The following is a 17856-nucleotide window of genomic DNA, read 5'->3' as shown; positions in this document are numbered from 1 at the left end:
GAATATTGCCTGCCTATATAAGCAATCAGTCCGAGCTACGCAGGCACCCCATGAATAGCAGCCCTCTCTGGGATAAAGACACCATTTTCAGAAGTGCTCCCTGCTCCAGGAAACGCTTCCCAGAACGGCCGTGGTGCTGCAGGCACTGCCCTGTCCCAGCTTCCATCAGCAAATACTTTCCTGTGGAGGGGAATTCTACCTGCAAAACTCTGAACGTCACAATGTTAAATGATAGTTTCCAAACTATACGTCAAGCTTTTTACTACCTTTCACACAATAGCACCAGAGCACTGCTGCCATCCTGTCTCCATAATCATCACACACAAGCAGTGCCCGGTGCTGTAGAGTTACAGCTACAAGTCCTTGGCAAGCAGTTCTATCTCATCCAGCAAGAAGTCCATGTCCTCTCGACTCACTTGTGGGCTGATCACCACCTGGCGGAAGAAGTTGACTTTGCCTTGGTTAGGCTGGTACCCAAGCATCATGCTGCCCTTCTTCATCATCCTTTCTTTAACTACAGGAGCAACCTGAAAACAGAGAAACAAAAGTGTTGTTGTTACCCTCAGGAATACAGCAGATCTGTACAGGAACTGTTTTGTGCCTTAAGAAGCTTTTTTGAAGTGCCTGAGTTTTGCACCCTGTGGCTGCCTCCCAGCTGCCTGCCCCAAGAAATATTACAGTTCAAACTTTAAGACTCAGAGGCAGATTGTTCACTGAAACCCTTAAGCTCTGGGACTCCTGGGAGAACCAGAGCAAAATCTAAACCCCTCAAAAGCCCACTGCTCGCAGCGTTCATTGGCCACATGGGAAAGCTCAGGTTAATGTCTGTAGGCCCTAGATTTAGAGAAAAGGCTTGAGCTCAGAACATCAGCTGCAGCTGGTTAAGGGTACACTTTATCTCCTTGTGCTAACTAGCCTAAGCCTGACTACTTTCACTTCTGGGCCCTTCAGCTGCCACACCTGCAAAGCAGCTCTCTCTAGAGGACACTCTCCATTAAACTCGTGTGAACTTTGAGCTGCCAGAGAAGTCAGAGCAATGCACTATTAAGGGAGAAGTCCTGATCCCAGAGGTTAAGGTTTCATCTTTAGATTTACAATGAAAGTAACATTTGGCTACACCACTCTTGTATGCAATGGGACGAAATAGGTGTCTCAGAATTGAACAAACTATAAGGAAGATTGGAAGAGTCAAGTCCTTGTAGTTGAGTACTTGATCTCATCCCAGCAGGGCTGTTAACCTTGTCCAATTAATCTCGTGCTTAACTTTAAGCATGTGAGTAGTTCTTCTGTGTTCTCATGCCTGAAATCAGTCATAAACTTAAATGCACTGCTTGATTAAATACTCTATTCCTTGGAAGACAGAATTGAAACAAGTAATAGTTTTAAAAATGTGCTGCATTTTAATATACTACTAATAATACTAATGCATTTCAGAACAGTTTATTCCTTTGCATCCTTTTGTGACATTCTGACTTTGAACAAAACAAATAAGTATAGGACCTAACCTTGACTTCTGCATTAATTCATTTCAGCGCTAGAAGTTAGTGCTGGAAAATACCACCAGATCTGCAAAAGAAAAATGATGGTGCCAACCATGCCTTAATAGCTCTGTTTTTACATGGCATGTCTTAGTGAGCAGCTCCCATATAGTTTGCTTAGATAGAAACATCTCCAGTTTTCTACACTAACAGCCCGAATTTCCATATTTGCTGAATGGTGTGTCTATATTATCACTGTATCAAAATGCATATTGAATTCAGAGGGGGAACGCTCATGGTTCTAACTTAATTTACCTCTCTGAAATAACTTTGTGACAAAGCTACGTGTTTTATTTAGTGTTTGTTTCAAACCCTGAGAGTGATGGAGTTAGGAATTCTAATTAAAGTCTACAGTGTGGCATCAGTATGAATTATGCACCTGAGAGCAATGAATACTCTTTCAGAATGCAATCTGCAACCAGAAGTTTGGTTTTTTTGCGTAGTGCTGCAAGCAAAAATTAAGTAGTGGTTTATGAAAGCAGTTCTGATAAACATTTGGGAAACAGATAACAGTAAGAACAGAAAGATTCAGCATTACAGCAGAAACGTTAAGATGCATACCATGATACCTTCCCTCACATCCAATAGCACCTCCACTGTACAACCTAATGTTGGGTTCTGGGTGTGCCTCCTGCATAAAGATCCTAGTGAAAGCTAGCAATAAAATCACAATTCTACTGTATATCTGCAACATGTGCATCATTTAGAAATAGAATTCATCAAATTTATCCATATACCATGGAAAGAACACCTGGATTTCTGTCTGCCTGGAAAATGATTCAAGGATTCTTCTGTTTTCTTGTTTTGCAGCTCCAAATCTCAGAATCATAAAATCCTTAGAGCTGGAAGGGACGTTTAAAGGTCATCTAGGCCCAACTCTCCTGCAATAAACAGGGACTCCTACAGCTAGACAAAGTTGCTCCGAATCCAGTCCAGCCTGGCTTTGAATGTGTCCAAGGACAGGGCATCCACCACCTCTACAACCTGTGCCTCACCACCCTCACTGTAAAAGTCTTTTTCCTTATATCTAACCCAAACATACTCTCTTTAACCTTGAAACCTATCACAACAGTCCCTGCTAAAGAGTCTGTCCCCTTCTTTCTTACAGCCCCCCTTCCAATACTGAAAGGCTGCTCTCAGGTCACTTTGAAGTCTCCTCTTCTCCAGGCTGAACAGCCCCAGCTCTCTCAGCCTGTTCTTGTAGGGGAGGTGTTCCACCCCTCGGACCATTTCTGTGGCCCTCCTCTGGACATTCTCCAACAGCTCCATGTCTCTCCTGTACTGAGGACTCCACATCTGGATGCAGTACTACAGGCGAAGCCTCACCAGCACAGAGTAGACGGGCAGGATCACCTCCCTCACCCTGCTGGTCACACTTCTTTTGATGCAGCCCAGGATATGCTTGGCTTTCCGGGCTGCAAGGGCACACTGCTGGCTCATGCCCAGCTTGTCATCCACCAGCACCCCCAGGTCCTTTTTGGCAGGCTGCACTTAGTCATTTCATCCCCCAGTTTGTGCTGGGAGGGGAGGTTACCTCAACCCAGGTGCAAGACCTTGCACTTGGATTTATTGAAACAAATCACATCAGATTAACCTCATTTAGTCTACGCTCAAGCAAAATACAAACCCAAAACACAAACAAACAAGCAAAAAAAAAAACCCCAATAATCCCCAGCAACAACACTGGAGTTCTGCTTGGATAGAGATGGATGTTATTTTGCATGAGACAGACCTTTTTGTCTGCAGCAAGTATGCTACTTGCTAAACACTCTTTTCCATTTCAGATTAAATATTCCAAACTGCACCCCAACAAATCACTGAATACATCACTGTACAGTGGCAAAATACGGGTTCTGCAATTGTTTTTGCACAACTTGCACCACTTTGCACAACTTGCCAGTTGGTTGAGTCAAAAGGAAAGACTCTTGGTTGGGAATGCCCAGGCTATACACACCACCATACAGCTCTGTGACACCATTCAGTCTTAAACACTGAATAACTCAGCAACAATAGAAGTTCTACTTCCCCTGCAGTTTCTGTGTGTTGAACCCTCTAACAGCACATGAGGTAACTAAAAGCTCTACTCTTCCATTCTTATTCACACCACTGTGGGCTGAGGTAACAATGACACAGTGACAGTACTCAGAAGCCATCATGCCCAGCAGGTTTCATACTGAGCACCATATTGACACAGAAAAGAAAAAAAACCTCCTTTATCCCTGCCCTTGACAAGAACCCCCATGTGACGTCTAGTCATGGAATAAAGGCAGTACAAGTGCAAAGGGAAAAGTGAATTCTTAATATATTTTCTCAAGCTCTTCTTTAAGATTCAAATCCCTATGGCAACTTTTAGCCTTTATTGATGTTCCATCAGAGTTATTTCATCTTTTGTATCATCCTATTGATTCTCTTCATCTCAACATCCAGTGCTCCGCAATCCATCATCCCCAGATGTACAGTAGCACAAATGGAGACCATGAAAGCAAAAAACATTTAGAGCTCCAGCAATATCAGGGGCTGTAAATATACTGCATTTCAGTTGGTCTTCTCTCATGGAGAGGAAAGGTAGAAAATCTCATTTTCATTATCTCAGTCATTATGTCATTCACCCTCCACATGAATGAAGTTGTCCTCTTAATATTTGTTTCGAAGTGCATCCCACCCTTTCTGAAGGCAAAACAAACTCATCCTACTTAAAAAGAAAGCAAACCTAAACTAATCTAGAAACTATCTTGCAGGGCTATTTTTGGAAAGGTGTTCCATTAAGTATTTTGCATGTTCTATTTGGTAATGTGATGCAGTCATTGTAAAAAAACTATTGTGAATCCTGTTCACAGTAAGCAACAGAATATAAGCACAAATGCTTAAGTATGTGTTTCACAAAAGAGTCATTAAATGATGCATAGAGGCTAAGGCTGGGACTTGAGGAGCACTGGGTCTGACTGCTAAGTGAAAGTAAAGGCAGCTACTGATTTGCTGCAGAAAAATCAGACCTATACAGAACTAATTACCTAGTGAGGAGTTCAATGAGTTCAATTCCCACTGAAGTCAATGAGAACTGAGGATGTTCAAATATCAGAAAGAGCTGCACAGCCCCACTCAGGATAGGTTCCTAGGAAAGCAATTTAGTGAGAGCAAGATTGCTTCACCAGTCCAATTATTTTTACAACGAAACTTACTTCAAATTGTAAACCTAATTCTTTATGTTGCCTGTCACTGGAACAGTCTCGGAATTTTAAGTGTAATGTATCCTGAAACTTAAATTCTCTTCTCTCCTTTGTTCTCCTCACCCTGGAGATTACTATTTAAAAAGATCACTTCAGTGATGCTTTAGCTACCAGACGTGCCAGAAAGGTGAGGAGGAAGCACAGTGAGCAGAAGGTCCTCCTCCAGCAGGGCTGCTACAACAGGAGACCCGCAGGATGGACCTGCGCATCATGGCCTCCCTCTGCAGACCTACATAGGAGGTTTAATCTCATGCTGCCTGGATTCCTCCTTTTTATAGCAGAGGTTTTATGAGCTGTAGCAACAAGGACATAGTGGTTTGGATCCTTCTCTGTTTACCTGCATGATGGGATAATCTCTTCCCCTACTCCCTGCCAGCACTCAACTGAACCATAAAATAAAAGAATATTAAAATCATAAATGAATAAATAAATAAATAAATCATAATAATCATAAAAGAAAATTTTAGCCTAAATTAAAGCTCTTCCCATCAAGAATCCAGACTGCAGTTGACCCATACATACGCTCATGTGGAAGGTGCCAATGTTCCTTCCCAGCTTACACACACACACACACACACCTTGATGAACAGCAAGGGCCACCATGGACACTGCAGCTGGAGTATCCACACGTACCAGGAAGATGGGAAAAGCAATATATGCCCCTCTCTGCATCTCAAGCATCCTTGAGAAGAGCAGTTCTGTGCAACTATACTACAGGGTGATGCCTTAAAAGCATCTGTGCAACCCACAATTGACTCCTCAGAGGTAATTAATGCAGGTCTCTCCAATACTCAAAGAATTCCCACCAAGTTCAGTCCACAATCATGCCTCACAGCTATCAAGGACTGATTCACCAACAGGGCTGAGCACTTTCTCAGCAAGAAAAACAGAAGCCTTGTGTCTCCAAGAGTTAGTTCCCAAGTCTGGATGCTTAAAATCCTTTCAGAGTATTTGATGAAATCCCTATTTGAGATCATTTATTCTTCTGCAGGTAGCAAGGCCTCCAAAACATTCACCATGTCATGTAAACATGGTTCTTAAGCTACAATAATTTCCTAGCATATGGATTTAATGTGCAAGGAAAATCTCCAAAGCAGTTCTGTTGAATAGATGATATTTTTGCCCCAGCACTCATGTCACAGTATAAGGCCTTTGATGTCATTCACTATAAGCTGTCTCATGTTGAACAGTGGATGTTTAGAACTGACTTGTAGAAGTTCATTCTCAATTAAAAAGAAAAGCAGCAACAAAGAAAAAGCCCACAGATGCTTAGCTTTGTTAAAACCACACGATCTCATTAACTTCTAAACTATACAGCCCCCAATTACAAGCATATAGTTTAATTCTTACATTCAGTTCAAAAGAAGAACAAAGGAGGATGTAATACAACTTCAGTTCACGAGATAAACCCACTGGGTTCCTAACACCACCTGTGCTAGTGCTGCTGGGTATGGACAGCCAAATAAGTTGTCCTAAGGAAGACGAGAATTTCCCAAGTTAGGCTACCTTGTTCATCTTGCTTAACTAAAGCAAGGAAACAGACTGGTTTTTATTAGCTTCTTATTCTTATGCTATAGTGCTGTCTCTGGCAGCTGCAGTTAATAGATACCTTGAAAGGGCAAGAAAGCTCAGACATGTCCTACCTTGGATATGAATTTCTTTCTCAATGCATTCCCTTAATCAGTAATGGATATATATATTTTTTTTTTGCACCTAATCCAGTATTTTCGAACTGTCCCATCACAAATGATTTTCTGTGCCTCTAGAACTGTACTTCTGCTACCTGAATGCTACCCACACTGCTATAACACTCACAGACTCCAACCATGGTGGTCTAGCCATTTCAGTTACTGACATAACACAACAGCTTTTCCAAACCATGGGCAGTATCTTAAAATTTTGTACTGTTCTCAGTGTTGGCTAAAAAAAAAAAAAGTAAACTACTAAGCAATGAATTTACAAAAAGACGTTGCCTGAAGGAGAAAAACATATACATTTAACAGTTGGTACCACTGAAAACATAGCATTAGCTTGAAAAATAGAGAAACCAGAAAAGTGTAGTTTTCTGAATTTTAAAAACAAAAGTATTTGGAACAGTTGTTTCAAAACCATGTTTTCAATGGAAAATTGGACCATTTTTATTGCAGGGTGTATGAAAGAACTGAGGAAACTTAAACCAAGCAAATTGCCTCATTTCAGTACATCTCAAAACAAAAAATTATTTTTGCTTGACTAAAAACAAAAATTCCTTTCAATTTCTTAGTTCAATGGCCAAACCAAAAAATCCATTATTTGCACAGCCATAAATATGTAGAGTCAAAAGTGCTGACACTGCTTAACTAAAACATCTGTAGAATTTTTGCCCCTAGAAAAGACAAAGTATGAGGAATTTTGTGGGACTGCATGTTTCGTCAGCAAAAATTGGCTGGGAAGTGCATGTGAACAGCTTTAAGTAGCATGGTTGACTCTAATCTCGCTAGCCTAGCAAGTACTGCAAAGTCAGAATGTACCTGTGAAAACTAGTGTTAATAATGGTAAATTTTATCAGCAGCATTTTTCTGAGAGCTCCCAGTTCACCACGCACCCATCCAACACAATTCTGAAGAGCTCCTCCAGCTCCTGGCAGCAGTAACTCACAGTCACATAAACCATTCTACTCCTTCCGAAAACATTTCATAATTGCCACTGAAATGGAAGCAGAATGCAATTAGCTAAATTTCCTCCTTCCTTTTTCAGGTGGCAGTTTGCAAAAAGCCTTTACTAGAGAAAACTACACTTGCAGTAAATCAATAACCTTTCTAGGGATCCACGAAAGCAGGCTAGACATTGTTGGAAGGATAGCAGTGTATTAGCAGATCAAACTATTTCTCTTCCTCAAATACAGCCTTTATGAAACTTTCAGAGGTACTGAATGCTACACTAGAAATTGGCAGAAGAGATGCAGCTAGAAGACAAAAAAAAAAGCCAAACCATTCCCTTTTGTACAAAGTGGAAACATTCTCATGATTTCACATAAATGGAAACCATATTTTGTGTTCTTGCCTCAATTATTTCTTGCAATAAAAGACAACTTTATACAGAACAGTCTCTCCCATCTGACCACAAAAATTCATTCTGACTACCCCAGAAGGGGCAAATTTCTATTTGGAAGCTCATGGTTATTACTTAAAAGGTGACTTGTTGGCTATTCAATGTCTGACAAGTTAAGCTTCCTGCAAGAAAGGACAAGTTCAGACTCGTGCAAATTCATAACTAAACAACTATGGTTCAGCAATTACAACAAAAAGTAAACAAAAATCCAAGCCATTTATTACTTGGACACAATTTTAAACTTGTATATATTGCCTACTAATTTCAATGTGTCTTTACAATGTGTCTGTCTTATCTGGCTTGAAGGATAGCAAAGTAGTTGTAGAACTGGATAGACTCAACAAACAGGATTGGTCCTTAACCCAGCCACAGAATGTTTGGGTTGTCTCAAACAAATGACTCAATCTCTTTTGGGTGACATGCTTCTTCCTTTCACAAGGAGCTTCTTTAGGGCAGTAAGGCCTCTCTGTGTTCACAGATCTATTGTAATTGACCCTGATACCTCATAGGTGCTCTGTACGCTGGTATGATATTTATTTATTTTTGTGCAAACAGGTCTCAAACATCTGTCACAGCACACCCACCTCCTTTCCCAGTGAGTGCAGAAAATAATGTTGATATCAGTGATACCAGTTAGCATGAAGTGAGAATTGTGGCTGATATTTTAGTACCAATCATTGGATGCAATACAAGTCAACACAACACTCCAGTCGGCTGTAATCACAAAACTAGCTAAATATTATAAATATTTGGAGGTAATGGTGCTTTCAACATATTAGAACACTGAGAAAGCATATCTTCCACTGTTAAACATCTTCTCTTGCCTTGTGCTTCAAAATCAGTGCCTGGCTTTAAAACAACGGGCTTTTTTTTCCTTTGGTGATAATTAAAAACAAACTCAGACGATTTGTCAGCTGTCACCCCAACTGGGACAATCGAAATACCAAATATTTGCACACCCAATCACAGCTTTGTTCCTGTAGCCAAGGCGCTCTGTAAAACCCAAACATGTTTTTCTTTTGTCTAGAATTTGTTCTGGGCCCACATCCCTAAGCCACTAATAAATTATTGCTGTATGCTATTGCGCCAGTGTTCCCCTTGTGCCACACCATGCAACAAAAGGAGAAATAAAGGCATTTGTCAAAATAACAGTAACCACTTCCACATTCTTCAGAACGACTAACATATCAAAGGAGACCAGATGCTGCTGTATTTTTGCCCTGATACAGACATTTTTCATGCACCTTCAACTCAGGGCTGTGCAGCACGTCTACGCTATCAGATACTGAATATAATCTTCCGTCCAGTCTCTTTTTGCCAGAAGATCCACTAATGAACACCACAAATCACTTCAAACGACCTGACTAATAGGAGATGGCACGTTGGATTCAGATTTTGATTGCCTTCAGTGACTTCTTTAGCCGGTTATTTATGCAACAAAAAATTGCCTTCAGCTTAAGGCTTTTACACTAAGGGTATTTGCTTCTAGGAAGGAGACAGAACCAACAGAACCCACAAATCAGTGCTTGGACAAGTTTGTGTATGTTTTTACTTTTAGCTAAAACTTACGTTGGCAAACATCGCTATTTTCCAGGTGCACATGCATCTAAGTACATGCATCTTTTCAAGACAATTCAAATGATTCATCATTATTAATTACATTCCCTATAATTTCTCACATTTCTGTGTTGCTTTAGCAAAGTTTTATTAGCAAGCCGCGTGGAAAGTCTAAGTATTGAGAAACCATGAAAGGCATGTGCACTCTGATTGTTTAAAGAGCAGCAAGAGACTCGAGTGTTACTAGTTTTATAAAAGCAAATGTTTTAAATGTTTTCACGGTGTACACGAAGTTCTTCTGTGCAACACTTTAAGTTCCCATTTTACTGACTAGATTTTCCATTCTTTCAACCCTGTCAAAGACAAGATCTCCCTTCTCCTTGCAGGATGAAAGGGCAGCTTGTCATCTTGAAAGCAAGAGCAACTAACAGAAAAATATCCTTTTTAGTTTGTATGCATAGGGATGAGCTTCTGTTCTTCTTCTCCACTGGGAGAAAGGATGACAGTGCAGTAAGAATGTCTGGGGCTGGGAGGAGCACTTTACACTAGGAAGATTACATTATTTGGTGACAAATTCAAAAGCTCAACACATTTCTGGAGAAGAAGAATGAATGTCACTGCAGAATGTTAGAACAATTCCCAGCTGTTAACACCTTATTTTCTACTTACACAGGTCAGATTCTGGCATAAAGTAGCATCTTTATGTATTTGCATTACCGTACATACTGAAGAACAGTAATGAACTTTTGCACATATTCTTTACCCAGTTCTAAAGTGGGATAGGCAGGGGTATTCTGCCATAACCCAGACTGCTACCACAAAAGCAAGGCTGCTATCCGATTTGACCACATAATGTAACAAAGAAAACGATACCTTTCCGCCTCTATCCAGTGAAACATAGGACGAATAATTGCTATTTATTATAACTGTTTTGTCTGCCTGAAACTGATTAATTTAAAGCCTAATCTTGACATGTAATAAAGACCAAATCTTTCCAGATGGAATCTTACCAAAGTCATCACTTCCCCCATGTTCATTCCAGCTCAACTTTCCTCCTCTCCTCATCCCCACTAAGCATACTTTCTTTTTTCTTTTTCATAAGTGAAATACAACATACATTACAAATCTTTGTACCTCAACGCACAATCAGGGAACTGAAAGAATAAAACAGGATCCACAGGATTTCAGAATCTGCAAATTTTCTAGCATTCTCAACAGGTGCAAAGTGAAGGGAAAATAATAGTTTGCATCCACCATTTTTTGCAATTAAAAAACCGAAGTATACATGATTATGATTAAAAGAAGATGCACTACAGCTGATCACCTGTTTGCTTGGTTTTTTTGGCACTGGGGGCTCCAGTCCTGGACACAGTACTCCAGATGGGGCCTCGTAAGGGCAGAGTAGAGAGGGACAACCACCTCCCTGTCCCTGCTGGTCACCCCTCTTCTGATGAAGCCCAGGATACCATTTGCTTTCTGAGCTGCAAGAGCACAGTGATGGCTCATGTTATGTTTTTCATCCATCAGGACCTCCAGGTCCTTCTCTGCAAGGCTACTCTCAAGAATTGCTACTCCCAGTCTGTATGTATGCCTGGGATTCCTCTGGCCCAAGTGCAAAACCTCATTAGACTCACACAGGCCCACCTTTTGAGTCTGCTGAGGTCAGTCATCTGATCCTAAGGATCCTTAGAAAACTTGAAGGCAGTTGGTGGGGGAAAGGCACACATTTACCATCTGTCCTGCAGATATACTTACCTCAAAAAGGAATATATGGAATTAAAAAAAATCTGTTAATATTGCTCCTACTCTACATCCTATAGCTACGGCTCAGCATTCAGCCTAGCCTATGGACCATGGCAAATGCCACAATTTCCTCCAGAGCCACAGCAATCTCTAAATCCCACCAAAAAGATAAAAGTACAACAACTTGAAACACAAGAACAGCACAGTGTAACAACGTGAAAAATTTACCTATTTCTTGCAAGGCTTCTACACAGTGCACCTATTTTTACAAGAGAGAATGTACATGCAAGAACAATCTTTTGATCTTAAGCGGTTATGATCAACTGTAAAAAATTCATCCACTAAAGTCTACTGGATCTCAGTTTCTTTACTGAAACAGTTCCACAGAATTCAATAAATACAAATAATCTTTTTACATAATTTATAAAGTCTCTGGTTCTTTGGCGGCTCACAAAGAAGATTCTCTACATTAATCAGCATTCACTTACAGAAGTCTGTCACTGAACATAATGGGGAGTTTTATATCTGACTTCACCTGGAGTGAAGACTATCACTCAGCTTCTTAGAACTCTGTTAAATCCGAAAGGAAGGCCTAAATATTCTACTGATCAGTCTCAATACTTTTCTGCTGTTTTTAGAGGAACTCTTCTTGGTTATGAGAAATTTCGTAACACTTGTAGATATTTCTGACCACAGTGATCCCTTTAGAGATTATCAAGAAGTTCCTACCCTGCAGGCATGAAAAATGTTCCATCTCAATCCTCTTGAGATGCCTACAGCTAGAAAGGAATCTAATATGCTTAAATATCTGAAGTACAAAACGAAATCTGAAGTAAAGCAGAAAATTTTGTGCCTCAGTACACACTGAGAACAACTACTCACAGCATTACACAAAATACAAAGACTGCTTAACTGAGCAGATGATGTGAACAACATGATTTTTCTGTGGCATTACCATGGATTTTTTCTGGTCATTTCAGAAATTTCTATTTATCAAGCAAGAGCTAAGAATAGCAGTTTTATGTGAAGAAAGGATAAAGGATGTAGACTCCAACTCTTTTTCTCTCCTCTTTACAAATTCAGGGCTTTCTTGCAACTTTTTCTAAGAAGTGTTTGATGCAGCAGAAAGGAAGTGCAGGGCTCCTATCCTCATACTGAAGTTGGTGGCAGGAAACAAAAAGTGCTAACATAAGTAAATACTCATTTAAGTACAGGCAAGCTTAAGATTTATTGACCTGAGAGCAAGAGTTCAATATTTATTCAGAGAACAATAAATCTTGATACTTAGTTCTAACAGATGTTAATCTAAAGTATTATTAAATCCATCTCATTAAAGCTAATTAGATTGTGTGTCCTCACAAGTCTTATTGCCAAAAGTCATTAGTATTGCACGGGTCATAATTACTACACTTTTGATAATTGAATCAAAGTTTCAATAAAACAAAATACCTGAAGATGGAAGTACTTTTTTTGATCCTCTACTATGGCTGTATTAAAGAACATTTTATTGTTTTTTCCTTCATGCTGCTGTAGACTTTCCCTCCATTCTCCAGCTAGGATCAGCATAGCTAAGATTTCAAAATCTCTGTTTCAGCTATACAACTTTTTAAACTTTCTCATTTGTCTTGAAACCTGGTACTCCTACAGCCACATCCATCCACCAGGCAGGTAAGAAGCAAGGAAATAAATCAGTAAGTAGCTGCTGTCAGGAAAAAGTGAAAATATAAAAGAGCCACAATTCTATGTATAAATGAAAGAATTTCTCTTATTTTGGAGATCTACTTTTTTCCACCCCCACATGTGAGTGTATTTCACAGATAAGGAAACACTATAGTCATTATCTTAATTCCTAGAAGGAACTGAGGCATGCAAGTAGGAAATAATAACCAAGATCTTAACCACATCCCTATGCCAAAGCTAGATGTCAGTCAGGTACATTGATGATTTTATGAGCAGGATGGCATATTTTTAGTGCATATTTGCCTTGGAAACAGTCTTGCAGAACCCACACAAACTCACTGGCTCAAAGTGGTTTCCTCCAGGAAACTCGCAGTATAGATGTGAGCTCCTCTGGTAGTTAATGTTTCCTGAATTCACAGCACACCTAGGGTTGGCAACTTCAGTGATTGTGCAGCTTTAGTGCGAACATGGTGAATTACACAACACCAAATCCTGGTTGTTCCATCCTTATGCCATGAACTCATTAGTAATATAGACTACAGTTTATAAATTTCAGCTCCATATATTAGCTGATACTGATTCTGGGTGGTATTTTTCAATCAGGGCCTGCACTGTGTACAAATGGTGGTTGCTTACTTCACACAGGGAAAGTAACAACTTGAGAAGCACCAGCACTGAACTGTACATCCATCAAGTACTACCCAGAGAACAGACTGCAGCACTGAAAGTAAAAAGTGGAAAGTAAGATTCAACTCCCATCATTTTGGCAGTCTGAACATTGGATATCTAGCTTACTTAGCTTTTTGTCTTTAAGGCAGAAAAAGGTGCACCTCCAGAGAGTGATTTAGCCTAGAGAAGGCATCTAAGACAGGCGGGACCAATTTGGAAAAGCCTCTCTCCTACTCCATGGACCTCAGGGGACAACTTTTAGATGGCTAAAACATGGTAAAACAAAACCTATGCAGACAGTTTATCTTAGATAAAAAATATCTAAGATCTACATTCCTGGACAGGTCCAGGAGCTGCACTGGTCACAGAGGAGAAGGAGAATATTCAGAGTACAAGCAAAGCTCTGTGCGCCAGTTACTGACACGGTAGCTGTGTGTCAGGTGATGAGATGAAAGGCTAACCACACAGAACACAAAGACCCAGCAAGGATCAGAGCAACTATGACCAGCAGAAGAGCCCTGGTAACCCAATTAGTGAAAACAGAGCATGCCATGTTGAGTTCTCCTCTGACTATCAAAGGAGAGCACTTGCCTCTTTGCAGGTGTGAAACCCACAAAGAGAGATAAATGAAAAATTCTCACAGGAATGACAGAAGAGTACAGTACTTCTCACAGGTCACAGAGGGGAAAAAAATTCTGGGACTGCAGAAGACATACTGTGGGATGCTTAGGTGAAAAGACCTAATGTGTGGACAGGGAGAAGTCAGGGTAGATTAGAGAGAAACGACTGTGAGGAAACAGAGGGAAAATGTATACAGGCCATCAGATACAAAGACTGTTAATCAGTACACTTACCAAGCTGACCCCTGCACCTGATCACCACAGTCTATCCTTTATTCTTTAAAAAAAATTATTTTTGTAGTCTGATAGATGCGTAAACACTAGTGAACTTCAAGGTGGACAAGCCAACTAGCAGGATAAGAGTTCAAAGTACCTGCAACCTGAGGGTTTTGCAGATCCAGGTACCAGCAACAGAATAGACTGAAGGCAGAGGACCACGGTAGTTCCATGCACATTTGGTGGAAAAGGAAGAACCCCCATGAATCCTGAGGGCACCTGGATTCAGCTGCTTTCTGACACTGTATTGCACTGCTTCTGCTCTGAAGTCTTCTCTCTATTCGACAGCTGACAGTTGACAATTTTCTCTGAAGTTACAGGCACATGTGCTTTGAATCATTTGCTATAAATAAGAATTCATTTGCATTTCATCCTAGGAGTGTCCCATTGGTCCAAAACATACATACTGATAATTAGAAACCTCTGCCTTTTAAATGCAGTGGGGAGAATCATCTGCCACAGTCAAAAGTTGAAATGGAGAACTTCAGACCAGGATTAAATTCACATATGTTTTTACCTCATTATCCTATTGTATATTGGGGTCTCTGAGCTCAAAAACTTCAAATATACAGCATAAGACAACATGAGGCTTGAAACTTGGATTCTGTTGGAGGGAGAATCATCTTTAACCAAGAACAGTTGTGAGAATACATGCTAATATCATATAAAGGGTGTGCCTCAGCTCTCCCGATGCTACTTCCCTTCATACATTCAGAGCCAGTTTTTACAAGTTAATTGTGTACAAATCCCTTTGGTGTTCTGCTGCTAAGCTGGCTGCATGTGCATGCAATGATCCAGTTTTCACGTACACACAGACTATCTGCATGCATATATTCCATTTGATAGTTAGACTAGATAATCTTACTGGCCCTTTCCAACCTCAATGTTTCTATGATTCTATGCAAGCCAGCGCATCCATGCAGCTGTGTTGGTCCAATTTTGAACAACAGTCAGTCTTACAAGGACTCCTCCAAAACCCACAAAACAAGAACACAAGCTAAAGAAAAAGCTCCGTGGCATAACCTCCATTTCTCCAACGTGCTGCAGTGCAATTGACACAGCCCTTCTGCATCTAGCATGGTCACAAGGCTACTGCCCTCCCATAGGCTTCAGACTGTTGTTATTTTATTTCCCTCAGATGATTCTCATTACAACGGGGTTGGTTGCTGAATTTAGAAGTAAGTGCATGAATCATACCATCAACTCAGTAGTCTGGAATCTGGCTTTGCTATGCATTTCCTCATTGTTACATGGATCACTAGTGTAAAACACGCTGTAGCTGCACCAAATTTCTTTTTGCTGTTTTAACTCTGCAGTTGCCTGTCAGCAGACAGTTTTTTAATTGCTCTCCAGCTTCTTAACAGCCGGTCAGCTCTGCCTTCACTGCTTGCCTTGTAGAAGTTGCAAGGGGTGGCACATATTTACCCTGAGGTTATTGCCCAAGAGGACTTGCTCTATCCATCTCCTGGCATGAGAGCTCAGCACTAAGTATCTATGTCCTGCTCAATAAGAAAAAACAGAAGACTTTCAATGCTAATGTAAGCCATATACCATGCACCAACAAATCTCATCCATCTTGAGACACAAATGAAGGTGGCTCAGCAGTGCTGTATCTTTTGCCCTAGCTGTCCCCCACATCCCAGCTAGAGAAGAAGAGGGCTGATTCCACCTCCTTTTAGCCTCAGGAAAAGGATGAATGCAGAAAAGTTACTCAAGGCATTAGTCATGAGCCAGGCTTTTGTTGCTTTACATAGATTCATAGAGGATAAAGAAACAACCCACCCATCTATTAAGACATGCTTTAATGTGACATCCTCCTCCTTTCAACTGTTTATTTGAACTATGCTGATAATCTGTAATGGCTAAAGCATAGGTCACAGCAGCCTGGTGTGCTGTACTTTCTTCTGTCTGAACACTGCACTTACTATCAACCATCACCCTAAGCAATATTTTAGTAGTCTTCCCCATGTCTCTAATCAATCTAAATCTAGCTACCAGACTCCAATGCATGAACATTGCTCTTCAACTTTTTAGTAAATGGAGCATTTTTTTACTGATTTTCTTCTGTGGATTTCATTTTTTTTCCAGTTACATAATGCAAAAATACATCTTGCATTCTTTCCCTTTGAAGCCAGAAGTATTCCCAGGGTACAGGAATACTGGAGCAGTTTTTATCATTTTGGAGGGGGCAATATAGAGGAGAATTTCTCCTTCTTTTTAATTATATAAAAAACCTGTAAGCATATTTTCAGAGTAATGCTCCTCTTTTCCCATTATTATCTCATATCAAAACACTAGCACTAAATTTCTACGTTCAAAAACTGGGTTTCAGTCCATAGCAACTATATTGAAAATAGGTATATTTGAATTTCTGGATTGTGTATGCAACACTAATCCTAGTTTGAAGTTGTGGGGTATTTTTACCAATATCTGGTGATGACAATGGCAAAGATACTTCCTACATGTTTATTAAACAAATAATCCAAAACCAAAAGGTTCAATAGGATATTAAAACTTAGCAGCACCACTGAACATTTTCACTTCTACTCTAATCTTTAAGAGGATTTTATTAAAAAAAAAATTAATTACTCAGGGACAGAGGAGAAGTTAAAAGCTGGCAGAAAAAAAAATGGCCAGTCTCATGCGCTTTCATTACCTACTGTCAGATATGACAAGGAAGCAAAGACAGCACACAACGTGGGTTGCTTTTGATCACCACCTAGTGCACGAATTAAGGAGCTGCACAAATTTAGGAAAGATACTTTCTCCTTTAAAGTTAAGCAGCAGCAGGATTAATAGTTCTTTTCATCATTTATAGAGTCTCAGACAGGCTTAAAGAACTTGAAAAGTCAGTAATTTCCAGATGCCCCTAGCTGCCTTATGATAACCAGATTTTCACATAAGGATGCTGTGTTCTAAACAGGAGAGTTGTGACTGTGTTGATCGCAGGATATAAGAGCAGGATCTGCATAGTGAAGTAAATTTTTTCTTTTTAAAAGGAAAAGTATTGTTTTTCCCACAGTAAAAGGCACGCTAAGGATCAGGCAGATTCTCTGACACTAGCACTTACCAGTAGCCGACAGCCACCATTATGCAATATCTGCCCATGCCAGAACCCTCATAGAGCCTCTAGCCAGAAGGCACGTCTTTATGTGCCCCTTCATTCATGGTCTGAAGTTCAGACCATCGGCTGAACTGTCATTTAGAAGGGGAAAAAAAGAAAAAAAAAAAAAAAAAAAGAAGAAAGAAGAAGAAAAAAGAAAAAAGAGGGGAAAAAAAAAAGCACTCATCTGTTGCTAAAACTGTGTGCTGACTCCCTGAATTCAGAGTTTGCATAGAACAATTCAGATGCTTAGGAAGGAGGGAACTGCAGAATCTTTACAAGCACAGTTTCACGTTTTATTTTGTTATTTTCATTTCTTATCACTTCTCTGTGATAATTATTCAAAATATCTA

The 17856-nt window shown here is 40.1% G+C and overlaps 1 protein-coding gene across 1 annotated transcript in view; it reads right to left on the bottom strand.

Moving 5' to 3' along the window:
• Window positions 1-353: 353 nt before the first annotated feature.
• The window catches only part of GADL1 (glutamate decarboxylase like 1), a gene marked incomplete at both ends in the record, with an annotated part of 72682 nt that continues 55179 nt past the window's right edge, over window positions 354-17856 (bottom strand). The window contains one exon of the mRNA XM_079538295.1: window positions 354-527. Within this exon, the coding sequence (XP_079394421.1) occupies window positions 354-527 (174 nt within the window). The remainder of the gene's footprint in view (window positions 528-17856) is intronic.

This window comes from Tetrao urogallus (assembly GCF_951394365.1).
Source record: "Tetrao urogallus genome assembly, chromosome: 7".
Classification (NCBI taxonomy): domain Eukaryota; kingdom Metazoa; phylum Chordata; class Aves; order Galliformes; family Phasianidae; genus Tetrao; species Tetrao urogallus.
Note: the sequence above shows the minus strand (reverse complement) of the source record. Positions and strands in the feature narration are given on the sequence as shown.